This window comes from Aquarana catesbeiana, linkage group LG04 (assembly GCF_042186555.1).
Source record: "Aquarana catesbeiana isolate 2022-GZ linkage group LG04, ASM4218655v1, whole genome shotgun sequence".
Lineage (NCBI taxonomy): Eukaryota > Metazoa > Chordata > Amphibia > Anura > Ranidae > Aquarana > Aquarana catesbeiana.
In genome coordinates this window covers 681,283,437-681,310,863 of record NC_133327.1, presented here as the reverse complement: position 1 = coordinate 681,310,863, position 27,427 = coordinate 681,283,437, and the positions used below count along the sequence as shown (strand labels likewise).

The following is a 27,427-nucleotide window of genomic DNA, read 5'->3' as shown; positions in this document are numbered from 1 at the left end:
CTTGATTTTGGTCTCATCTGACCACAACACTTTCACCCAGTTCTCCTCTGAATTATTCAGATGTTCATTAGTAATCTTCAGATGGACCTGTACATGTGATTTCCTGAGCAGGGGGACCTTGCAGGTGCTGCAGGATTTCAGTCCTTCACGGTGTAGTGTGTTACCGATTGTTTTCTTGGTGACTATGGTCCCAGCTGAGATCATTGACAAGATTCTCCCGTGTAGTTCTGGGCTGATTCCTCACCGTTCTCATGATCATTGAAACTCCACGAGGTGAGATCTTGTATGGAGCCCCAGACCGAGGGAGATTGACAGTTATTTTGTGTTTCTTCCATTTCCGAATAATCGTACCAGCTGTTGTCACCCTCTCACCAAGCTGCTTGGAGATGGTCTTGTAGCCCATTCCAGCCTTGTGTAGGTCTACAATCTTGTCCCCGACATCCTTGGACAGCTCTTTGGTCTTGGCCATGGTGGAGAGATTGGAATCTGATTGATAGATTGCTTCTGTGGACAGGTGTCTTTTATACAGGTAACAAGTTGAGATTAGGAGCACTCCCTTTTAAGAGAATGCTCCTAATCTCAGCTTGTTGCCTGTATAGAAGACTCCTGGGAGCCAGAAATCTTGCTGATTGATAGGGGATCAAATACTCATTTCACTCATTAAAATGCAAATCAATTTATAACTTTTTTTAAATGCGTTTTTCTGGATATTTTTGTTGTTATTCTGTCTCTCACTGTTAAAATAAACCGACCATTAAAATGATAGACTGATCGTTTCTTTGTCAGTGGGCAAACCTACAAAATCAGCAGGGGATCAAATACTTTTTTCCCCTCACTGTATGTGAGGGACCTTTGTGCCTGCCGGGACCAATAGAAGTCCCTCCAGAGTCTCCCCTTCGAGCACCGAACGCACAGGCTGCACAGGACCAAAGCCAAAGCTTGGAAGCCGCTGTCAGTCACCGCTGTGGAAGAGGAGGAGAGGCGTGGCTTTGGTTTTGTGTCTCTCACATTGCCTGTGTGTGACAGTGGAAGTGGCTGCACGTTGGCTTGCAGTTCAAAATGGGAGCATGCACTAAGTGGAGGCTCCAGTGGGACTCTATAGATCCCGGCAGGCACAGGGGACACCCACATACCTGCTATCAGCATCTAACTCCTGGTTTCCTATGACATTGAGCCAAGCTGGCCCAAGTAAGCTATTACCTTTTACTAATAGATGCTCCCGCTGTCAGCACTGCATTAACTGTATGGAGCATGAGCTACATACAGTATACAGCACTCCTGGAACAAAACTGAGTCAGGCCAAGCACTGCACAGCCATTCAGAGGAAGCCTTGTATTTTATCAATGAAGGCTTCCTCTGATTGACAGCAGAGAGGTGGGTGAATGACATCACAATATCATTGATATAACACAAAGCTTCCTGTGAATGGCTGAGCATTGCTCAGAACGACTCAATTTTATGCCGGGAACCAGTGGCGGCTTGTGCTTTTTTGTTTGGGGGATGGCGGCAAACAACTGAGAAACCCCCTTCCTGCGGCAACTCAAATCCCCCCATTCCCTCCGCTGTCTGCCGGTCGGTTCACCTGCACTTACCCCATCTAGGCGGCGGGCATCGGTGGAGCAGCGGCTGGGATCAGGGCACCAAGCAGCGGTGGGGATCGGGCATCCAGGCATCGGCCAGCGGCTCTTCTCCCCACTCCCGCAGTGTGTCTCCTCCCCTCCCCCTAAGCGCCCAATAGGGTCACCTGTCCTTCAGCCAATCGGGTGACGGGTATCAGACCCGCTTCCCGATTGGGCGGGAGGAGGATCAGTGTTGCAACAGCGAATATTCATTCACTGTTGCAACACAACTGGCCGGGCTCCAGACGCAATACTCTTGAACCCATTCTATTTTGAAGACTATTAGAGGCTCTAATCAGGTGCTTAAAATAAACCCAAAAAAACCCCGCTGTAATTCATGAGCCCGGTGCCCTGAAAAGGGCCTGCCTGGGCGCATGGATAGGGAGGGCGGCGCAAACAATGGATGGGCCGCTACTGCTGGGAACAGCGCAGGAAATCCCCATACTGCTGCAGAACACAGCGCTGTATACTCTATGTAGCTGATTCTCTATACAGTTTATGCAGCGCTGACAGCGGGAGCATCTATTAGTAAAGGGAAGCTTGGCCCAAATAAACAATTAAAAGTCATAGGAAACCTGGAGTCCAGCTTTAATATCACTTTAACAGTAATTGTTCTCCACTAGAATAAAAATGTTGATCGAATTTGGGTTTTAATAGTATAAGGACCTGCAACAACGGAAGAGGAAATTAACTGAGACAGGAAGATTCAAAAAGTTACCTTCTGCGTTCTGAGACAGCGGCTCAGAGGAGTCCATCTCCAGACCTGCACAATGTGAGAGGATTATGGTCATTCGTTTTAGGGACATTTACTGCTATACCACTTTAATGCCAGTTTTCACTATACCCACATCATAATAAAATATCAAGAAATGGTGTATTACATGGTGTTCATACTCACTCATTCACTATGGGATTCCTTTTCTGTATTCTGCAACCTGCTTGACCCTGCTGCTCTCTATCTCCCCCTTCTGTCCATGTCCCCAATTCAGTTCGGGATTTAGCAGAGCAGTGTTGGCAGTTCTGCACGTGCTCAGTTTTCAGTGAGTTTCTATGTTGAGCATTTCCTCCCTATCACATCTGAGCAGCCCATGTGACTACACATGTGGGCGTATACACAGTGGTAAATGACAGCCCACTCCCTCCCTCCCTCCTCCACGCCCACTAACCAGCTAAACCGGGGCGTGGAATATTACATGTAGACAGGCTGAGAGAGAGCTGGGTCATGTGACAGCTGGATATCCATTAGGAAAAAGGTACTTAGATGTTAATTTAATTAAAATAATTAGAGTGCCATCATTCTGGTACAGAAATAGAAGAGACAATGTAAATTAAACAGTGTGCGTTTAATATCACTTTCACCCCGCCAACAGTTCACATTTTGTCTGTCTACTTTCTGGGTGGGGTGGCTGTAATAACACCAACTTTATAGCTTTGTCCCACCCATACCCCCCCCAACATATGCAGGGACTGCCCACTTGAGGTCAAGATTGCCACACTTACTGTCTTTTTTTTTTTTGTTATTGTGCATTATCTCAGATAAGGTTAATGCTGTGATCCCAGGACACAGCATTGGCAAAGGTGCAGGACTGTACGGGCCACTCCAGCACACTTGCCCAACTGTCCCGGATTTCGAGGGACTGTGCCTGATTTGGAGCAATGTCCCTCTGTCCCTCTTTCCCCCTCATTTGTCCCTCATTTTGGTCTGATCTATATAGTTGTATATAAAATGCACTTTTTATCTTTTAAAAAGTGTTTCCCAGCGCTAAACCTTTCATCCGAATTCTAAATTGCTGCATTTGTACATTTTAAAATCCAATATAAAGGAATAGCAGTGGTAAAATAAAAAAATCCCTTGTGAATTGAATTAAAGTGGAGTTCCACCCAAAAATGGAACTTCCACTTTTTGGATTCCCCCCCCCTCCGGTGTCACATTTGGCACCTTTCAGGGGGGAGGAGGGAGCAGATACCTGTCTAATGCAGGTATTTGCTCCCACTTCCTGGCATAGATCACCGCGGCGCTTGTGGTGACCTACGCCACTTCCGGCGCCTACTCTGTCCTCCCCCGCTGTATTCTGGGAGACACACAGGTCCCAGAACACAGCAGGGACCAGAGAGGACACGCAGCGCGACTCGCGCATGCACAGTAGTGAACCAGGAAGTAGGGAACCTTTAAGAGGGTGTGGCAGGGGGGCGTGTCCTATGGCCACATACATTTATTTTATTTATTTATTTCAGGTACTTATATAGCGCCGTCAATTTACGCAGCGCTTTACATATGCATTATACATTTGCTGGTAGGTGTCTCTCATTCCCATCTCAAAATGTTGGGAGGTTTGCACTTGGCATGTGTGTATCACATTACTGTTATCTCTAGAAATGAACGGATTTTGGTTGCTTGGTGTGAAATCCTAGCAGTGTATGGAGAGTATTATTCTACATTCTATGAACAAACTTGTGCACAAAGTATTCGGTACTGATGGGATACGTACTGGACATGGTGGAGACTTGCTGAGAACTATTAAATCCTCCTGTCCGGCCCTGGAGAAGAATGAGATAAGCAGAGGTCAGTGTGGAAGTTAGAGAATTATTAACTACAGAGAGAGAGAGAGAGAAGCAGAGGTCTGTGGGCAAAGTACAGCTTCACCTGACCTCTTCTATGAACCTTTTTATATGGTTACTAATAATTCATTTCTAAACCTAAAGAACTGAAGGCAATTTTCTTTTTCATTTTTGAAAAGAGTTAGGAATGGTTAAAACCCGTCAGCCTGTGTCCCCATTAGGGAGATTTCTCTTCACTCTCTGTCCCATAGCCAAAACAGGAAGTGAGAAGAAATCCCCTTAAAGTGAGGAGAATTCCCCTCTTAGGCTCTGTTCATACCTATGCGCAGAAGCTTAACTAGAAACTTCAGGGCCCTGGTGCAAAAACCATTTAGGCTACACCCCCCCCCCCCCCCTTCCCCGACCACCTGGACCCTTTCCCCTGATCCCGGGGCCCTTCCCATCCATCCCGGGGGCCCTTTACCCCTATCGCGGGGGCTTTTTATAAGCCCCGGTTCACACTGCTGCTGACCTATCATGCAACTTGTGACGCATAAAGTAGCATGACAAGTCAAAATACATTCATTTCAATGGATGCCGTCAATGTGACTCAAGTCGCAGCGACAAAAAAAAAAAAAAGGTTCTTGCACTACTCTTCTGTGACTTTGGTGCAACTTGATCATTACAACTAAGCATGCATTGTTAATCCATTCCTGACAAGCGTATGCATTGATGTAGCTTCTCAGAAGTGGGACTTCATCTGCGAGGCTATATATATATATATATATATATATATATATATATATATATATATATATATGTGTGTGTATGTGTATGTGTATGTGTGTGTATATATATATATATATATATATATATATATAAAAAATCCCATGTACATAAGTATCACAGCCTTTGCCATGACACTCAGAATTGAGCTCAGGTGCCTCCTGTTTCCACTGATCATCCTTGAGATGTTTCTACAACTTGATTGGAGTCCACCTGTGGTAAATTCAGTTGATTGGACATGATTTGGAAAGGCACACACCTGTCTATAGAAGGTCCCACAGGTAACAGTGCATGTCAGAGCACAAACCAAGCCATGAAGTCCAAGGAATTGTCTGCAGACCTCCAAGACAGGATGTATGGAGGCACAGATCTGGGGAAGGGTACAGAAAATATTTCTGCAGCATTGAAGGTTCCAATGAGCACAGTGGCCTCCAACATCTGTAAATGGAAGAAGTTTGGAACCACCAGGACTCTTCCTAGAGCGAACGCCTGGCCAAATTGAGCGATCGGGGGAGAAGGGCCTTAGTCAGGGAGGTGACCATGAACCCGATGGTCACTCTGACAGAGCTCCAGCATTTCACTGTGGAGAGAGGAGAACCTTCCAGAAGAACAATCATCTCTGCAGCACCACACCAATCAGGCCTGTATGGTAGAGTGGTCAGACAGAAACCACTCCCCAGTAAAAGGCACATGACAGCCCACCTGGAGTTTGCCAAAAGGGCACCTGAAGGACTCTCAGACCATGAGAAACAAAATTCTCTGGTCTGATGAAACAAAGATTGAACTCTTTGGCCTGAATGACAAGCATCATGTCTGGAGGAAACCAGGCACCACTCATCACCTGACCAATACCATCCCTACAGTGAAGCATGGTAGTAGCAGCATCATGATGTGGGGATGTTTTTCAGCAGCAGGAACTAGGAGACTAGTCAGGATCGAGGGAAAGATGAATGTAGCAATGTACAGAGACATCAGTGGCGGTGAGTCCATAAGAGCGCACGGGCACCACCCCCTCTCTCCAGCCACTCCCTCTATGACCAATAGATAGATTCATGCATTGTGCTCATTCATGGATGCTCTGGAGTTCAGCCACAGTGATCTTTGGGTTCTTCTTTACCTCTCTCACCAAGGCTCTTCTCCCCCGATAGCTCAGTTTGGCCGGACGGCCAGCTCTAGGAAGGGTTCTGGTCGTCCCAAACGTCTTCCATTTAAGGATTATGGAGGCCACTGTGCCTTGCAGAAATTTTTTTGTTACCTTGGCCAGATCTGTACCTTGCCACAATTCTGTCTCTGATTTCTTCAGGCAGTTCCTTTGACCTCATGATTCTCATTTGCTCTGACATGCACTGTGAGCTGTAAGGTCTTATATAGACAGGTGTGTGGCTTTCCTTGTACAAAAGTTTTATTGAACATAAAGAGCATTAATAGTACATAAGGAGAAACACATAAATGAACATAGTGCGAACGTGTTTAGTCTTAATACAATAATTAAAAGGAAATGAAAACGGGAATCATAATACATGACCATGTAACAATAGATAAAGCACTGAGAAGGCAAAATATGTTCATAAACAATTGTCAGCCTGTACCTTGCCTCCGTCAAGGGTAAACCTGCGGAGTGAGAAGTATAAAAAAGTAGCCGAAAATAAAGGTGGAGAAAGGGAGTAAAAAAGAGCTGACATAGTGATTAAGAAGAAGAAAGAAAGGGAAGAGATAGTGAGAAAAGAGTGGGGGAAGAGGGAAGATGGGGGGGGGGGGGAGGGGTCCGCGGGATGGGGAGCCTGAGAATTCACTACAGGGAGAGTAGTGCCGAGTCGAACCTGGAGGGGTGAGCATAGCTTACCCATGGTTGCCATGTCCGGAGAAATTTGTCATGTGTATCTGATAATACTGCTGTCAGTTTTTCATTAACCATGATATCATTAATGCAGTTTTTAACTGCTTCAAAACTAAGGGCCGGGGTTTTCCATGCTTTTGCAATAGTTAATTTAGTTGCAGTAAATATATGAGATGCTAACTGACACTCTGGTCGCAACAAATCAATGATTGGTTTCCCCAAAAGAGCCTCAAAGGGGTCCCTCTTTATAGTAGTGTTGAGGAGGTTTTGGAGGAGTGCATACACTCTGACCCACAGTCTGCATACCTTAGGACACTTCCACCAAATATGTGCCATCGTGCCCTCTTGTGAACATCCTCGGAAACATAAAGGGGAATATGATGGGATAAAACTCGCTAATATAGCTGGGGTATAGTACCATCTATAAAGAATTTTGTAAGCATTTTCCAAGAACAGAACATTCTTGGAGCACTTGGATAATGGAATAGTCATGGCCTGCCAGTCGTCCGGGTCTACCTTTTTTACCCAGTTCTGCTTCCCAATGGAGATGATATGCTCTTATGGGCGGTTTTGTGGAGCCAATAATGGCTGCGTAAATTAAAGAAATCAAACCTGGGGACTGGGGTTGTGATCTGCAAAGATGTTCAAAGGGAGTTAATGTATAAGGGGCGTCATGAGATTTTATAAGGGTTAGTAGGAAGTGTCGTATTTGCATATATCTAAAATGTTCACTGAGGGGGATGTCATGTGAGGAGCGTAAGGCTGCAAATGTTATGATCCTGGTTGGGGAAAGCATAGAATGGACATCCACAAAGCCTTGCTCGGTCCACCACAGGAATTGCTGCGGATTATCGTGTCCCGGTGGGAACAATGGGCAGTGAAGAAGGGAAAGTAGAGGAAGGTGTGGGGAGATTAGACCTGCAGAGTATTTGACTGAATCCCATAACCGTAGTGAATGGGCCAAACATGGGCCCATAGCACTAGGACGATATTCTTGAGGGAGCCATGGAAGAGAGGCTAAGGGTATCGGGTGAGAGTCTACCATATCCATGGTGGCCCATAATGGCATCTGAGTTTTCTCATGGAGATGGGATAATGGAGCTATGGCTGCCGCTGTGTAATAAGCTTGTAGGTTGGGTACTGATAAACCTCCGTTAATTTTACGAGCAAATAGTACCTGCTTTTTAATCCTAGGTTTCTTGGAGCCCCAAATAAACTGCATAATCTTGCGCTGGTGTATACGGAGGATATGGAGGGGACGTGGACCAGCAGAACCCTGAAGTAGTAAAGCAGTTTTGGGAGGTAGGACATTCGAACGGTAGCAATCCTACCGAACCAGGACAACAGGAGAGCGGACCACGAGGAGAGCATATTTGTGAGTTTTCTAAATAATGGGGGAAAATTAGCTTGGATTAAACCTGAATACTTTGGAGTAAGTCGGATACCAAGGTAAGGTAAGAAATTCAGCCATTGGAAAGAAAAGTGTGACTGTAGGGATTCTAATTCAGATGGTGAAAGATTTATCGACATTGCTTTGGATTTAGCGGAATTGACCGAAAGACCCGAAAAGGTGACAAAGATATCCAGAAGAGATAGCAGATTAGGGAGGGTGATTCTCGGTTTAGTGATAGTCAATAAGATGTCATCCGCGAACATGGACAATTTATGCGGGGTACCTGCTATTTCCATGCCAGTTATATCAGGATGGGATCTAATGGCTTCCGCTAGGGGTTCTAGTGCTAGAATGAATAATAATGGAGAGAGTGGGCATCCCTGGCGAGTGCCCCTTCTAATTGGAAAGGTGTATGATTCAAACCCATAGTACTTCACTTTGGCTTGAGGGGAATTATAGATGGCTGAGACCCAGCCCATAAAAGAGGTGCCAAAACCAAAGTGCTTTAGCGTTTGTATCAGGTATGGCCAGGACAGTGTATCAAAGGCTTTGTTGATGTCCAATGATAAGTACATAGTTTCTAGGGATCTGTTATGAACCGTGTGTTGTATTTGGAGAAGGCGTCTTATTGCGTCCCCTGCCTGTCTCCTTGGGACAAATCCCACTTGCTCTTTTTTTATTAGGCGTGGAAGAAAGGAGTTGAGGCGAGTAGCCAGGATCTTTGTTAAAATTTTCATGTCAATATTAATGAGTGATATGGGCCAGAAGTTAGCCCAAGATGAATGGTCTTTATCTGGCTTAGGTATCATGACAATGTTGGCGGTCAGTTGATTGGGTGTAAAGTGACAACCATCCTTGACTGAATTATACATCTTAGTCAAATGCGGAGCAATGACGTCTGCCATTTTCCGATAATAAAGTGCCGTGAAGCCGTCTGGGCCAGGCCTCTTGCCCACCTTCAGCTCCTTAATACATTGGAGGACTTCTGAGGTCTGTATATCTCGGTCCATCAGGGATGTATGAGTTTCAGACAAGGAGGGTAATGATAGGTTTTGGAGAAAGGTATCAAGGCCTTGGGTTGAAAGATGATCCGGCTCCGAATAAAGTTTAGTGAGGCGATGTCTGAATTCTTCCAGGACTCGCTGGGGATTACCGGTTAGGGAGTTGTGGCGTGTGCGAAGAGTAATAGGAGTAAATTTCGGGGCGAAGGTACGTAATCTATTAGCTAGCATTGCATTCGGTTTATTCGCTTTAATATACCACTTCTGTCGGGCCCAGCGTAGGGTCCGTTCTGCTTCATCAGTTAGGCACAGGTCTAATTCTGTGCGGGCCTTATCTAAGAGTTTGCGATTAGTGGGAGTGGGTTTTTGTTTGAAGACCTTGGTCGCAGCCTCTAATTTTAATTCAAGATCCTGTCGAGCCTTTGCTCTCTCTTTTTTACGTCTAGACGCTATACGGATAACATGACCTCTGAGGACAGCTTTATATCCTTCCCACAGTGTAACTGGGGATGATACTGTTCCTGTGTTAATTCTAAAATATTCAGCTGAAGCTTCATGAATATCAGCAAGAATTTCTCTGTAGGATAGAAGAGAGTCATTCATCACCCATGGGGAGAATTGTGGTTTGCTCAATAAAGAATGACAAACCGTTAGGATGGGGTCATGATCTGACCATAGGGCGGTAAGGATAGAAATTGATTCTATTAAGGGAAGGTGTTTGCGAAGGACAAACATATGGTCGATCCTAGAATGTGAGTGGTGAGGATGGGAATAATGGGTATAATCCCTACTCAGGGGATGGAGTTCACGCCATACATCTATCAGATCAGAATTCTGCAGGGACTGTGAAAAGGATTTAGCGGCCGCAGAAGGAGGTTTATGGTCCGGTGGGTACTTGTCAAGAGAGGGTTTCAAAGTTACATTAGAGTCTCCCGCCAACAAGAGGGTACCTTTTTGGTGGGATCGTAACAGAGAGCAGACGTGGGTAAGAAAGGGCCCTGGGTTTGTATTCGGAGCATAATAGGACATGATTGTTATTTCATTATCTTGAACCGTGCCTTGCAAAATTAGATATCTGCCATTTGGGTCTGCTATCTGTTTACTGCAAATAAATGGAACCGTTTTACTTATGGCGATCAGAACACCTCTGTGTTTAGTAGATGCATCAGCCATAAATACCTGTGGGTAGTGTGCCACAAAGTATTTAGGGCAAGAGGTGGTAGAAAAATGTGTTTCTTGCAAGCAAGCGATATCTATTTTTTGTTGTTTTAGGTATTTAAAGATCTTGACCCTTTTCTGGGGGGAATTCATACCCTGAACATTCAGGGTAAGCCAGTTAAGAGTCATGGGGACAGGGGGTTTCTCCTATATAAATTTCCAGTCAGACATCCCGCGGACCAGGGGGAAGGGGAAAAAAGAAAGGGGGGAAGAAAAGGGCAAGAGAGAAAGAGTGAAGCATGTAAAGGTAGAGGTAATGAGGAAATCTCGAAGTTGGATAAGCAACAATACCTTAATTGCATTGATTTGTGGGCTGAAAGACCCACATTCGAGTAAGACGTTGGCCGAGACAGCCGTGTCAGTCAAGTGCTGACTCATCGGGGGTAGCTTTGGTCCAACGGGACCACCGACCTATCACTTAACAGGAAGTTATAAATGTATGTTGAGAGCAGAGACTAAGAACATTTGAACTCAGGTTTAGTGGAAGTGAATTAAAAACAACAGAACTAAACATTTGTTAATGTAACATTATAAGACATAAAGGTGCAACCAAAACTTAGTCCCCGATGGCCCAGACACGGAGGCCTAAAGGCCTCCAGTCCCCTGACCACCAAGGAGACTGACCCAACCCCTCCGCCTAACGGAGGCGGTGGAGCAGGGCGCGGAAACAACTGCCCGCGCCACATTGGAACACCACGAAAGGGCATTCCTGCAGCAGCGGTTTCTCCCTCCCCCCACCACGGCAAACCCTAGAAGGAACAGAGATGTTAAGGTCACAATCCTGTGATGATTAGAAAAAATTATCATGAACATTTAACCTAAAAAATAAAAGGAAAAAAATAGGAAAAAAAAAAATCCTTCTTTAATCGTGAATTGTCTTCTACCTGGAAACAAGGTAAAGGGTGTCCACTTGCCAAACTTCCATATTGCTTCTTGCACCTTACACCGCCATCTCACTAATGGGGCGGACCATAGTGGGGTGTCCGTTTAAGTTATTAAAGCATAGGACCAAACTAATTGTACTGGGGACTGGTAACTTCTTATCCAGCGCACCCAAAAGTTCCAGGTGTAAGAACAGTAAATAGATCAAAAGGGATGACCGTGGACCGGGGTCGGGCAACAGAAGGGGGTTAGATGTCATCAAAAAAAACCAAATACAATAAAGTACCTTCAACCATTGTTGGATTTATGGAATTTCTGGGACTGTAAATCTCACAGAGCTTGGGATCCGGGTTGCGAACGCTGGGAAATTTGTCGAGGGGGCCTGGAGGGTCCTGGTCTGGAGGAGGACGCCGCATCCGTCTGGGAGGAAGGAAGGTCCAGCTGTAGGTCCTGGAAGTGTCGCCTCAAATCTGCTGGGGAAGTAGCCTGAAATTGACGGCCCGAATGAGAGAAGGATAGCTTGAAGGGAAATCCCCATCTGTACTTGATCCCCTGGGTTTGCAGGATTTGCAAGTATGGTTTGAGACCCCGCCGTCTAGCAATTGTGACCGGCGAGAGATCAGCAAATAGCTGAAGAGAATTTCCCTGAAAGGAAAGAGTTTGTTGTTCTCTTGCCGCCTGCAAAAGTTTCTCTTTAGTACGATAATAGTGAAACTTTATGATAACGTCTCTCGGGCCAGGGATCTATGTATGCGATTGAACTCAAGCCTGTCCACAGGGATCTCCGGGGCCAGTTCCTGAAAGAAAGCAGTCGTTGTACCCTGCAGATCAATCACCGCTTCTGGGATACCACGTATGCGTAAGTTGTCCCTGCGGGCCCTGTTTTCTGCGTCCTCTAATTTGTCTCTCAGGGACTCTAACTCCGCTGTTAGCTTGTCTACCTCCTCTTCATGACCCTCTAACACTGTGGTTGCCAAATCCATACGCTGCTCTAGTTGATTAGTGCGGTGGCCTATCTCTTTAAGGCCCCGCACTAAATCTGAGGAAAGTTTGCGCAATGCCACAGTGATTTCATCCCTGACAATACTGCGGAATTTTGCCAGGAGATTATCAGGGTCCAGGGGGAGAGGGCTTACCAGATCCGTAGGAAATTGTTGTAAGCTGTCTGTTGGCGATTCTGGGTCTCCATCTGATAGGTGTGCAGCGTCCTCATGTTCCGGAGGTTTAAGCGCCATATTGGATTTCCCCTTGCCTGAAGCTGAGGAGGATTTATGGGGCTGCCGAGCTTTTGGCTTCTGTTTTCCGGACCGGAGCATCACCGGCAGAGTCCCGAGATGTTCCGGGGTCCGGGGCGGTATGTGTACTGCGTCCCCGCTTGCTCTGCTCTTTATCTAGTCGGATTACTGATCCCGTCGGCGCGGAGCGGAGGAATCAAGCGGCCATTTCCTTCGCTCGCTTGCGCGCATGCGCCCCTAGGTGTGTGGCTTTCCTAATCAAGTCCAATCAGTATAATCAAACACAGCTGGACTTAAATGAAGGTGTAGAACCATCTCAAGGATGATCAGAAGAAATGGACAGAACCTGAGTTAAATATATGAGTGTCACAGCAAAGGGTCTGAATACTTAGGACCATGTGATATTTCAGTTTTTCTTTTTTAATAAATCTGCAAAAATGTCTGAATACTTTCTGTCCCCACTGTAGATAGATAGATAGATAGATAGATAGATAGATAGATAGATAGATAGATAGATAGATAGATAGATAGATAGATAGATAGATAGACAAAAATAAAGATATTATAGAGTTTTATCTAGGTCAAGGTTAGGGTCAAAGGTCATGGTCAGAGTCAACCTTCCTTCAGAAGCTTGCATAGCAGACGTGTTGTCAGAAGCTCCGTCAGAAGCCATCCAGGACTCCCTGGACCCCAGCAGCATTGAGCCGGGACACCCCCCCCCCCCAGCTACATTTACCAGGAACAGGAACGGGATCCCCCGGAACACCCTGGACCCCACACGCCTAGCCCAGCCCTCAGCTCCACATCGCACCGTCCATTTGGATGCCTCGATCCAGCCCACCAACCTCTGTGGGCAGTCTCACAGGACACACCCCGGCTCCGGCCTAGCTCCGGCCAGTGCCGGCCCGCAGCATCACCCCCCCACCCAGCCTTCTTCAGCAGGCCTGGGCACCCACTCTGACCGGACCCTACCCACTATCCACAAACGGGACCATAGCAGCACCGGGAGCCCGAGATCCAGACAGCCCGCGGCTCCGGCCTAGCCCTGCGGCCATCTTGGTCCACCCAATCACGGCCGCAGCACTCCACCGGCCACCCGGAGCCCATTCCCCGGAGCCCCCAGCAGGTTCTACCAGGACCTGGTCCCACTCTGACCCCCACCCACATGGGCACCTCCACAGCCACCGTTGGTCGCCTCTGCTCTAGCTAGCTAGACAAGGAACAGGCCGCGGCTGCGGCCTAGCTCCGGCCTACCTCCTAGGTCACCCCCACTTTCTGTTTCAGTGGGCCGGCGTGTCCTTCCCACCCCTGAAAACCTCCTCCTTCGCTACCGGACCACACCGCAGAGACACCGGGTGACACAGAGAGCCAGGATAACCACGGCTCAGGCCTATCCTGACGTACATCTTGATCCACCCAGACGCGGCTGCAGTACTGGTAAGTAGTGGCCTAGGCCCCTAGCACCCCTCCTTCTGTTCCTCCAGTCCCCCCCCCCCATCTCCTCTCCTTGCTTCTTCTCTGATATCCCTGGTCAGGTAAGCACTTCGGGGCATCACCCTTAGCAAATGATCCAGGGTCCTCTGGTCCGACCGCTTCTCGGGGGGTCAGGAAGGAATTTTTTCCCTCTACTGTAGCAATTGGCCAGCACAGCTAGGGGTTTTTCGCATTCCTCTGGATCAACGGGAGGGCGGTTGGGTCAATGGACCCCCTCCATCACCACCACCAGAACTATTCGCACCGTCATCAGCACCTCAACACACCACCGCTGTTATCAGCGGCATCCTTCAGGACCATCATCTTCTCAGCAACATCATCGGCGCTACATCAGTATCATCATCACATTCATCCTATCACCATCAACTTTTTTTCTCGCCATGTGCATCTTCAAATACTCAGCAGAAGTTCTGCACAGGCTAAGAAATACCACCTCAACATTACCAACCTCCATTCAAAAAATCCTACGAAAAGAACACTTACTAAGGACCAACCTACAATCAACCATCAAGCACAGGAAGACACCAATTCAACCACAACAATTAGCATGCGCCATGATCAACAATAGATCTGCAGTCAAAAACAGACTGGAAGTCCACGACTTCATCAACCAAAACAACATAGATTGCCTCTTCATCACGGAAAGCTGGCTAACACCCGACTGCAACGCCATCCTAACCGAACTGATGCCTGAGAACTACAGTATCCTAACTGAGCACAGAAAAGGAAAAAAAGGAGGCCTAGCAGTGATCTACAAATCTAACCTTGTGTTCACCAAACCAACTTTACAGAACTCAGTGCCTTTCATGGAGACACTTACTCTACATCTTCAAACAACACCCCAAGACACCATTCACATACTATTATGCTACAGACCACCAGGACCAAAGACTAATCTCCTTACACCCCTCACTGAATTCATTTCAATACACACCCTGAAAACCAAAAACTTTCTGGTACTTGGGGACTTAAACCTCTGGGCAAACTCTACCCAAGTCCCTATCGCTACCGCCTTCATTAACCAATTGGAAGAACTAGGTCTTCAGCAGCTGATAAATGCTCCCACGCATGGTTCAGGACACACTCTGGACCTCATCTTCAAACAAAATATGGACATCAACATATTCGACAACATACCGCTACCATGGACCGACCACCACGCTATCAAATTTAAAATCACCACTAACGCCACCCTCCAAAAACGGAAACACGCAACAACAACACACTGGACCAAATCTCAGAAGAAACTACACTCTTCAAAACCACATTATCAAACAAAAAAGCAATGCTAAATTTAAACCACTCAACGGAACAAACACTCAACTCCCTAAACAAGAAGTAGTAGGAGTCACAGATTCATATCTACAATGGTTTGCATCCTTCTTAGGAAATCGCTCTCAGAGAGTGAAACTAGGAGCATTCACCTCTGAAACCCGCGCAATCTCTTGTGGAGTCCCTCAAGGTTCACCCTTGTCACCAGTGTCTTCTACATCCGCCCACTCCTCAAAATCATCAGAATATCGGACCTCTGCTTCCACTCATACGCTGATGACACTCAACTCTATTTTCGCATCACCGGACAAAAAGACCAGCATCAGTGACTAGAAAAATGCCTCACTTTGATAGACGACTGGATGACCACTAGCTCCCTCAAACTCAACGGATCAAAAACAGAGCTTCTTCTCCTACACGCAAACCAAAATTCCAAAACTAATACCCCATGGACACCTCCCACCATCTTTAGACAGACCATCTCTCCAAGCACCAAAGCCAAGAGTCTCGGAGTCATCTGTGACTCAGAAATGTCAATGGATGCACAAACAGGATCAGTAGTCAGCGGATCTCACCATCTCCTCCACCTGCTACGTAGACTCATCTCCTTCATTCCAGAAGAGGACAAAGCAGCAGTAGTTGGAACAATCATCAATTCCAGACTCGACTACGCAAACTCCCTCTACATAGGACTACCCCAATATCAGCTTGCGCGCTTACAACTCATCCAAAACACGGCACCAAGACTGCTAACAGGTAAAAAACCCTGGGAATCCATCTCCCCATTCCTAAGGAGCCTACACTGGCTATCCGTAAAGAATCAAATCACGTTCAAGACCCTCTGCCTCACCCACAAATGCATACAAAGAAACGCTTCTCAATACCTACGCCGGAAAATAAAACACTACACACCCAATCGCAGTCTTCGATCATCTAACCAAAACCTCCTCCTCATTCCCAAATCCCGCTACAAATCAAAGGGAGAACGAAGATTCGCAGTCCAAGGACCACGGCTATGGAACGCTCTACCGACTTACATCTGCATGGAAGAAAACCCATCAGGCCTTCAGGAAAAAACTCAAGACCTACCTCTTCTAAGAAGCTGGAAAACACGGGACGGATCCAGCGCCTGGAGGCGATTCAGTTCGCATTTGCAACGCTATACAAATCATTTATTCATTCAATCAACGTTCAGGGCCAATAATCAGGGTCAGCGATTCAGGGCCAGTGTATTTTAAATGTATAAAAAAGTGCTGCGCAAATAAAAGTCCATAAACAACTGATAAAATTGAAATGGAGAGACAGGAACCACCGGTGACAGTAAATAACAGGATGGTGACTTAATCCCTCCACCTTTCTTGGATGGCCCCTCACCTCAGTTATTCGACCTGAAACAGGTCACACCACTTAAAGGATGGGATGGATCAATCAGTAGAATACTCCTTCACCTCCTCCAATTCACAGGCTCAATTCCCAGTACTCAGTATATGGCAGATGTTAAATATAAAAAATAAAACAACAAACCATAGTGTTCTCCGTGTATAATTTATTAAAATAAATATAGGCTAAAACAAAGCACATTGAAAACGGCACTTCGAAAACACTCACATATCACCGGCACTCCGATCCGAGTGCCGGCCAGCAGGCTTGTGATCGCGTCTGTCGGATGACCGCGGGTGACGTCACACGCTCCTAACCCCCGCGGGGGTTAGGAGCGTGTGACGTCACCCGCGGTCATCCGACAGACGCGATCACAAGCCTGCTGGCCGGCACTCGGATCGGAGTGCCGGTGATATGTGAGTGTTTTCGAAGTGCCGTTTTCAATGTGCTTTGTTTTAGCCTATATTTATTTTAATAAATTATACACGGAGAACACTATGGTTTGTTGTTTTATTTTTTATATTTAACATCTGCCATATACTGAGTACTGGGAATTGAGCCTGTGAATTGGAGGAGGTGAAGGAGTATTCTACTGATTGATCCATCCCATCCTTTAAGTGGTGTGACCTGTTTCAGGTCGAATAACTGAGGTGAGGGGCCATCCAAGAACGGTGGAGGGATTAAGTCACCATCCTGTTATTTACTGTCACCGGTGGTTCCTGTCTCTCCATTTCAATTTTATCAGTTGTTTATGGACTTTTATTTGCGCAGCACTTTTTTATACATTTATGCTTTTGAGGTATTTTTTTGAATTGACCTTAGTGTCTGCTTGCATTTTATTTATCAGTCAGCGCTGAATTTAATTACACTACTTTCCAGTGTATTTTAAGTATGATTTAAAAATATATATATATTTTTAATAATTTAGTATCAGTGTCAGTTAGTGTCATTTTTTTTTTTTTTTTTTTAGGTGGGATTAAAAAAAAAAGTGCTGGGCCCTACTACAGGTACAATCGAATAACACACACATATATGGTAGCAATGTGATCATCAGGAGCAAGAGAATTTTTTTTTTTGGGCTGTTCTGGTGGTAAATTATAGTAATAGCAGAAAATATACAGCTAACGTTTGCAAAAAAAATTATATTTTGTTACCATTTTGTATTTGAGGCTAGGTTCATCTGTGCGGCTGGTTCCTGCTGTGGGTCCGCACCTGTACCCACAGCCGCAACCACCCGCACCGAAAAACGAGCTGGATGTGCGCGGGTGACATGAATCCTAATGGCATGCTGCACGCACTAGAGATCACACCCGCACTGGTAACCGCACTGCAATTGCAGTGCCCGTGCGGGCTGCGATTCCAGAAATGGTGCAGGGACCTTTTCCCTGAGCTTCAGGAGGCACGGCAACCCATTAAAATGAACGGGCCGCCGCGCCTGCACAAAACACGGAGCGGCATCAGTGTGAACCTAGCCTAAAGCAGAACTACACCGCATCTGAGCACAGCAAACCAAAAACACTATTTAATTCATTTTTAATATTCCAAGCAAAACCCCCCCCCATCCATCCATCCATCCATGTCTCCACGCTTTATTTTGCTGAGAAAACATCCCCTAGCATTTCTGGCTGTGGCCATCTTGAGTTAGGGCAGATGATTCATGTAGCATTTACTTCTTGGAATCCATCTGGCCTTAGCTCAGGCATGCAGGCAGGAGGGTGTGCTTAGCTGAGAAAGCCCCTCCTCCCATGAACTCTCCTGGGATGTATGACATCATTTTGGACTAGGCCAGAAACCAGAAAGTAACTAAGGAAATGTTAAAAAAAAAAAAGTTTAAAACAAGTAAATTTAAACACTTTAACTCTGGAAGATTTACCCCCCTTCCTGATCAGTTCATTGTGATAGGCACTGCATTACTTTAACTGACAATTGCGCGGTTGTGCGACGCTGTATCCAAATAAAATGCATGTCCTTTTTTTTCCCCACAAATAGAGCTTTGTATCCAATAAAAAAAATGTAAAAAATAAAATTTCTTCATAAATTTTGGCCAATGTGTATTCTGCTACATAGGTTTTATTTAAAAAAACCCCGAATAAGTGTATATTGATTGGTTTGCGCAAAAGTTATAGCGTCTACAAACTATGGGATATTTTTATTTACTTTTTAAAAATTTATTTTTGCTAGTAATGGCGGCAATCAGCGACTTATAGCGGGACTGCAATATTGCGGCGGACAATCTGATTCTAACTGACACTTTTTGGGAACCAGTGACACAAAAATATGCACAGTCACTGTCACTGTACCAATGACACTGGCTGGCAAGGGGCCAGCACGTGATCCGCCGTATGGCTGCCAACCTGTAGCAATAAAAATGCTAAAGAGTTGTCAATAAGCGGTTAATACTCCTTTCTATCTTTTTACTAACGATGGCAGCATAAGCATTAAAATTGTTCATGTTGATTGAGAAAGTGAAATTTCACTTTAAGTTTTCATAGATAATAAAAAAAATCAGGAGATATCATTACTACGGAGCCTTGAAAAAGTATTCATACCCCTGGAAATTTTCCACATTTTGTCATGTTACAACCAAAATTATAAATGTATTTTATTGGGCTTTTATGTGATAGACCAACACAAAAGTGGCTCATAATTGTGAAGTGAAAGGAAAATGATTTTCAATATTTTTTACAAATATGTGAAAAGTGTGTTTGTGTGTGGGGGGGGGGGCATTTGTATTCAGCCCCCTTTACTCTGATACCTCTAACTAAAATCTAGTGGAACCAATTGCCTTCAGAAGTCACCTAATTAGTAAATAGAGTCCACCTGTGTGTCATTTATTCTCAGTATAAATACAGCTGTTCTGTGAAGCCCTCAGAGGTTTGTTAGATAACCTTAGTGAACAAACAGCATCATGAAGGCCAAGGAACACATCAGACAGATCAGGGATAAAGTTGTGGAGAAGTATAAAGCAGGGTTAGGATATAAATAAATCTCTCAAGCTTTGAACATCTCACGGAGCTCTGTTCAATCCATCATCCGAAAATGGAAAGAGTATGGCACAACTGCAAACCTACCAAGACATGGCCGTCCACCTAAACTGACCGGCCGGGCAAGGAGAGCATTCATCAGAGAAGAGCCAAGAGGTCCATGGTAACTCTGGAGGAGCTGCAGAGATCCACAGCTCAGGTGGGAGAATCTTTCCACAGGACAACTATTAGTCGTGTTCTCCACAAATCTGACCTTTATGGAAGAGTGACAAGAAGAAAGACATTGGTGAAAGAAAGTCATAAGAAGTCCTGTTTGTAGTTTGTGAGAAGCCATGTGGGGGACACAGCAAACATGTGGAAGAAGGTGATCTGGTCAGATGAGACCAAAATTCAACTTTATGGACTAAAAGCAAAACGCTATGTGTGGGGAAAACTAACACAGCACATCACCCTGAACACATCATCCCCACCGTGAAACATGGTGGTGGCAGCATCATGTTGTGGGGATTTTCTTCAGCAGGGACAGGGAAGCTGGTCAGAGTTGATGGGAAGATGGATGGAGACAAATAGGGGCAATCTTAGAAGAAAACCTGTTATGCCGCGTACACACGATCGGACATTCCGACAACAAAATCCATGTTCTTTTTCCGACGGATGTTGGCTCAAACTTGTCTTGCATACACACGGTCACACAAATCTTGTCGGAAATTCCAAACATCATGAACGCGGTGTGACGTACAACACGTACGACGAGCCGAGAAAAATTAAGTTCAATAAGCCAGTGCGGCTCTTCTGCATGATTCCGAGCATGCGTGGAACTTTGTGCGTCGGAATTGTGTACACACGATTGGATTTTGTTGTTGGAAAATTTGAGATGCAGATCTCAAATTTTGTGTGACGGAAATTCGGATGGAAAATGTCCGATGGAGCCAACACACGGTTGGAATTTCCGACAACAAGCTCCCATCCAACATTTTCTGCCGCAAAATCCGACCGTGTGTACGCGGCATTAGAGTCTGCAAAAGACTTGAGACTGGGGTGGAGGTTCACCTTCCAGCAGGACAACGACCCGAAACATCCAGCCAGAGCTACAATGGAATGGTTTAGATCAAAGCATATTCATGTGTTAGAATGGCCCAGTCACAGTCCAGACCTAAATCACATTGAGAATCTGTGGCAAGACTTGAAAATTGCTGTTCACTACCAAAAGCGCATGACCCAACGTGGTACTTACCGGACATAATGCTCAAACACCCACTACATCAGATGGCCATTGAACAAGCTTTAAAGGAATACATATCAATTAATAATACAACAGACATCTCCCCAATAACACTGTGGGAAGCTCATACGCCTGTCTTGCGTGGTACAATACAAAGACAAATGGCACTATTTAAACGGGAACGCAAAAATCTAGCAAAAAAACTAGAACTCAATTTTAATGCAGCCTACATATCATTTCAAGATAATCCATCTCAGAGTACAAAATCTTATCTGGGAAAAATCTAGATTGGAATACGATCTATTTCTCACTGAGTCAGTTGATAAATCCCTCAAACGCTCCAAACACAATTTCTACATGAATACAAACAAACCAGGTACATATTTGGCTCGGGCATTAAATTCAACTAACAAATCTTTCAAACCAATACGTTTGAAATTATCAAAAAATGTTTACACTTGTAATCCAGTTAAAATAGTCCATAAATTTCACTCACATCTCGCAACTTTATACAAGACAAACAATGAATTTAATCCTACAGAAGCTGAATCCTTCTTCTCAAAAATAACCTTACCTGAGTTATCTCAGAATCAAAAAAGCAGTTTGGATGAGCCTATAACTATAGATGAAGTTGCTAACGCCATAAAAGACCTAAAACTTAACAAAAGACCAGGCCCAGACGGCTACTCGGCTTTATACTATAAAACATTCTCAGAAATACTCTCTCCCATTCTCACTGAAACTTTTAACAAACTTCTAGATGGACATTCTTTTCGGCAAGAAACACTAATGGCAATTGTTTGTATGATCCCAAAACCCCTTTCTGATGATACTTCCTGTGTGAATTATCGGCCTATCTCTCTGTTAAACCTCGATATTAAATTATTAGCAAAAATAATAGCAAAACGCCTCAATAGCATTATAGGAAAATTAATACATAGAGATCAAGTAGGCTTCATGCCAAATAGACAGGCAGGCGATAATATACGCAGGGCAGTGTTATTGGCACATATTGCTAAAAAACGGAAAATCCCTTTATGTTTTCTATCTCTCGATATTAAGAGGGCATTTGACACAGTATCCTGGCAATATATGCAATATTCATTACAAAAATGGGGTTTTGGACCCCACTTTTTAACATGGATCAAAGCATTATATAATAAACCCAAAGCCTATATAAAATATGCTGGATACAAATCTGAAGCCTTTAATATCGAAAGAGGTACCCGACAGGGTTGCCCATTATCTCCCTTATTATTTGCCCTTATATTCGAACCCATGGCCCAATACATCAGAACAAACCAAACTATAACTGGCATTGAAGTAGGAGGTATTACACACAAATTATGTATATTTGCAGACGATATATTACTTTTTCTATCATCACCACAGGTCTCTGGTCCTAACTTAATACCAGCTCTTGATGGATTTGCAGCCCTATCCGGCCTTATGATTAATCCTAAGAAATGCCTAGTGCTTAATATTTCACTCACAAACATGGAATTGATCCCCGCTAGGGCTGCACTCCCATTCACATGGGCAGAAAAATCAATCCCATATCTTGGAATTCATTTAACAGCATCTCATTCTGACTTATTCTCAACCAATTATCCTCCTGTATTAAGACAGATCACAAATCTAATAAAACAATGGTCGCAACTTCCTTTATCCTGGATAGGGAAGATTAATGCAATCAAAATGACTATTCTACCCAAATTGCTTTATCTATTCAGAGTCCTCCCTATTCCAATTCCTTCCTATTTTTTGAGAATAGTACAAAAAAGAGCAACTTCGTTTATATGGGGCTCTTCTAAACCACGTATACCTATACACACACTACATCTTCCCAAAAATAAAGGAGGCCTGGGATACCCTAATTTTACTAACTACTACAGAGCAGCACATTTGGCCAGTCTGTCCAAATACCATGCAAAACAGGAAATCCCATTATGGGTATTTATAGAGGCTTCAGAAAATGACCCTCTATTAATATCAAATTTATTATAGCTTGATCCTAAAGACCGCTTTAAAATTCATAATCCCATAACTAAACACTTCTTATCTCTCTGGGATAAACTAAAAACCAAATATCAGTTACAATCTCCACACAATCCTCTCCTTTCTTTTATCAGAAATCCGGCCTTTTATCCGGCATGGATCTACCCAAATTCTTTTAAAGCTTGGACAACATCAGGCATTCAGACACTAAATGACTTCATAGCATCTAAATCATTCCTTTCATTCCCATCGCTTAGAGAAAAATATGATCTACCAAACTCTGAGATATTTAGATATCTCCAAATCAAAAATTTCTATACACCATTCCTAAAGGGGGATACACCATTATCCCAATTATCCATTTTTGAATCAATCTGTACAAAAGATCCATTTGCTAAAGGTACAATTTCATCACTTTATAATCAATTATATGGAGTAGCAAATCTTAATAGACCCTCTTACGTTCAGAGGTGGGAGGAGGACCTGGGACGAACTTTAGAAGACACGGACTGGTCTAATATATGGCTCACATCTAAGTCATCTTCACCCAACATCTTAGCACTGGAGACAAATTATAAAGTCCTAACTGGCTGGTACCTTGTACCCGCTAGAGTGGCAAAATATTCACCTAATACCTCAGCTCTTTGTTTTCGAGGATGCCCAGAAATAGGCACATATTTACACATATGGTGGACGTGCCCAGTAATCCAAACCTTCTGGAAGGAAGTCTTCGTGATTGCATCTAAAATATTTAAAAAAATAATACAACCAGATCCATATTTAACTTTACTTAATCTAAAACCGGAATGGTTAACACTCTCTCAATTCAAACTTATGATCCAACTAATAACGGCTGCAAAACAAACAGTGGCCAAGGCATGGAAATCTCCTACATTAGTACTAGCAGAAACAATTCACAGAATGAATAATACAATGTCCCATGCTAAGATGGTAGCCATCGATCAAAATCAAATTCCAAAATTTGAAAAACTTTGGCATCCTTGGATAAAACAACAGTTCCTGTCAAACTTCAATGACTCTGTCCTGTTGCCATGGTAATAGATTAAATGACTTACAGAGACACCCATTCTAAGGCTTCAAAGAGAACTAAAAAGAATAATAAACTGACGAGCGGGACAACCTTGTGGACCATACCTCTACCTTTCAACCCTTTTTCTTCTTTCTCTTTCCTTTTCTCCACCTTACGATTAAAGCTCATTATCAGAATTTATTTGACCTATATACACTCTACTTGTAAACAATATGTATAGTAGGTATAAATCATTTAAATACCTACAAAAGTAACTAAGGAAATGATATATATCTTTAATTTAGGTTTACGTGAACTCAATGTTTAATATTTGAAATTTCATGATATTTACCTATATAAACCCTACTGTAAAACAATGAGCTTACTTTATAGATCCTTGTAAACTTACTTTATGTATCTTTATAACATTGTATACTCAATAAACTTCTTTTGACAAGGAAAATTGCTGTTCACAGACGCTCTCCATCCAATCTGACAGAGCTTGAGATATTTTGTAAAGAAGAATGGGCAGAAATGTCCCTCTCTAGATGTGCAAAGCTGGTAGAGACATCCCCAAAAAGACTTGCAGCTGTAATTGCAGAGAAAGGGGGTTATACAAACTTTTGACTCCGGGGGGCGCTATACAAATGTACACCACACTTTTCACATATTTATTTGTAAAAAATGTTGAAAACCATTTATCATTTTCCTTCCACTTCACAATTATGAGCCACTTTGTGTTGGTCTATCACATAAAATCCCAATAAAATATATTTATGTTTTGTGGTTGCAACATGACAAAATGTGGAAAATTTCAAGGGGTATGAATACTTTTTCAAGGCTCTGTATTTGCCATCCAATGAAAGCCCAATTTGTCCTGAAAAAAAAAACAAAAAAAAAAAGCGCGGTATAATCCACCTGGGTACATGAAGTAGCTGTGATGATATGAACAGATCTGCTAACATATGGCAAAGTTGCACAACTGTGTTTTAGGTGTTTTGTTTCATATAGTGAGAGTGCATACAGTGACAGTGCATATTTTTGTCTCTCTGGTTCCCAAAAAGTGTCAGCTAGTATTTGTTTCATATTTGTCACGAAAGGGTTAAAGAAACAGTGTGCTTGGGGTTGGTCTCCCCCCCCCCAGGTCTGCGCCTGCTCTCAGATCTCCACCCCCCCGCCCCGCCCCCAGGCCTGCATTGGCTCTCAGATTCCCCGCCCCCTCACATGTAGCTCTGCAGACTTAGGTGTCTCGGGTGTGTTGCAATATTTGGCACGTAGCTCAATCATGTGATCTCTCCTCCCCTTCGCTCTCAGCAAACTAGAATTGGCGCCATTTTCGAACGCCCTGATGAGGATCTCCGACGACGTGTCACATCGGTCACATCATGTTCGGAGCGTCTCGTACTGCGTCAGCCAACGATTAATGTGGAATTGATTGTTTTTTTTGTTAGTAATTCATGTATAGAATATATAGAATAACATACAGATAGATAGGATTGTATCATTCCTGAAGATCTGATGTGTAGCCAATAAAGAGTTGTTACATTGTATCCAAGACTTCCTCCCCCTCCCCCACTCTCGCCCGGGGCTCATTCACATCACTCGCAGTGCAGGAATGCGTGAAAACGCACATTTTCCTGCACTGCACTAAAACGCACTGCCTTCTGCAATTTCTCTTTTTTTAGTGGCACCTCCACCGAAAGCAGGCGCGCTTGCGGCCACCAAAACGCATGGCGATGCAGTACATACATACAGTTCGGTGCGATTCTTAAAATATTGCACTTGCATTTTTTTTTTTTTTTTGCGCTTTCCAGTGCATTCGGCTGCGGAATTTAAATTAAAAAAATGAAAAGGTTGCTGAAAACGCGACACACACAGAAACGGAAAAAAAAAAATGCGCGCGCTCGCGTAAACCTTTATGATGCGTGTGAGCCCTGACTCACAGACGGGTAATCCGCCTGCGGGCGACGACCCCCCCCGAAAATCTCCAAATCTCATCCCGTCCTCGGCCGTACGGCTCACTTGGAATCAAAGTCAACCTGTCACACGTCTCCCACCCTGGAACAGTCACACGAGGGAGGAGAGGGCTGGATGACTCTGGATGTCCTCCAGCCAGGAAAGGAGACAAAATAGAGGCTCTATCTCTGGCTTGCTGAAGCCTTCTAACGCACGTTGTGAGAAGCTCGCAGTGTGCGGGGGAAATCAGAGTCAGCCAGCTTCACAGTGTTGCAGAGCAGACTGAATCAATGCAGACATAAGAGGCACAGATCTGAGTATTTAATGAGATAATAATAATAATAATAATATTAAAGCAATCAAATAATTCATCATATCCCCCTCAGCCCAGTCTCTACCCACCTTTCACACTTACCTGCTCTCTGATAGTGTCGTATTTCAGGTGAGTAGGTGTGCACGGATCTGGATTCCTGCGTGAAGTGGCGGAGTTCCTCTAGTAGATCCGCGATGTCTATGGCTGGGCTGGAGACGCTTTCACTTTCATTAGTCATGATGGTCCTCCCTCTTCTGTCTACTTGGGAAGTCGGACTTTCACCTGGCGGAGAACACGGGAACGCATTCACAGAAGTGCTTAAAGGGAAAGTCCTGACATACACCGCGCTGTGTAAAGACACGAGGAAAGAGCGCCGGATATAAACACCAGGTGTCAGTGAAGACACGACATGAACCACACAATGACTATGTTGTTGTTATCTGCAGCCTTGGCGCCGTGCCCGGCTGTACTGTACTGAATCACCCGCCTCACCCCCCCCCTTCTATGAAACTCTGAAAGCTGATCTCCAGGCACATATAAAAGACACAAATCTATGCAGCTCTGTATTCATTCATACATTATGTAGTGTATGTGTTAAAATGCAGCTAATATAAATACCTGAATTAGACTGGAATCAGCCTCCTGTAACCCCCTATAGGTCAGCACTCAGGCTAGGGGAGGGGGAAGCAGCGCTGGGAGCCAATCAGATGTGCTGCATACGAATGTGCTAAACGAGAACATGATGATGGGAGGAGTGAGCAGAGAGATGACGTCATCATTCTCCTGCTGCTCCTTCATTATCCAGTCAGACTGGGAGAGGGAGAAACGCTATCTGTTCTTATTCTGTATGTATGGACTCTGCACAGTACCACTTCCCTTGTTCTGTATACCGGGTGTAATTCTCGGTATCTGTTCTTATTCTGTATGTATGGACTCTGCACAGTACCACTTCCCTTGTTCTGTATACCGGGTGTAATTCTCGGTATCTGTTCTTATTCTGTATGTATGGACTCTGCACAGTACCACTTCTCTTGTCCTGTATGTCGGGTGTAATTCTCGGTATCTGTTCTTATTCTGTATATATGGACTCTGCACAGTACTACTTCTCTTGTCCTGTATGTCGGGTGTAATTCTCAGTATCTGTTCTTATTCTGTATGTATGGACTCTGCACAGTACTACTTCTCTTGTCCTGTATGCTGGGTGTAATTCTCGGTATCTGTTCTTATTCTGTATGTATGGACTCTGCACAGTACCACTTCCCTTGTTCT

At 44.4% G+C, this 27,427-nt stretch overlaps 1 protein-coding gene across 3 annotated transcripts in view; it reads right to left on the bottom strand.

The window, feature by feature from the left end:
* The window catches only part of LOC141141055 (uncharacterized), a 47,195-nt gene extending 20,304 nt beyond the window's left edge, over positions 1 to 26,891 (bottom strand). The window contains exons 1-4 of one of the 3 annotated variants that reach the window (XM_073628735.1): positions 26,777 to 26,891; positions 26,261 to 26,440; positions 4,109 to 4,157; positions 2,338 to 2,382 (exon numbers count right to left, since the gene is read on the bottom strand). In XM_073628735.1, coding sequence (XP_073484836.1) covers positions 2,338 to 2,382; positions 4,109 to 4,115 — 52 coding nt within the window. In that variant the 5' untranslated portion in view covers positions 4,116 to 4,157; positions 26,261 to 26,440; positions 26,777 to 26,891. Of the gene's footprint in view, positions 1 to 2,337; positions 2,383 to 4,108; positions 4,158 to 26,260; positions 26,643 to 26,776 lie in introns of those variants that run through there. The other 2 variants (XM_073628736.1, XM_073628734.1) reach the window with 2 other exon arrangements.
* Between the last annotated feature and the right edge of the window lie 536 nt (positions 26,892 to 27,427).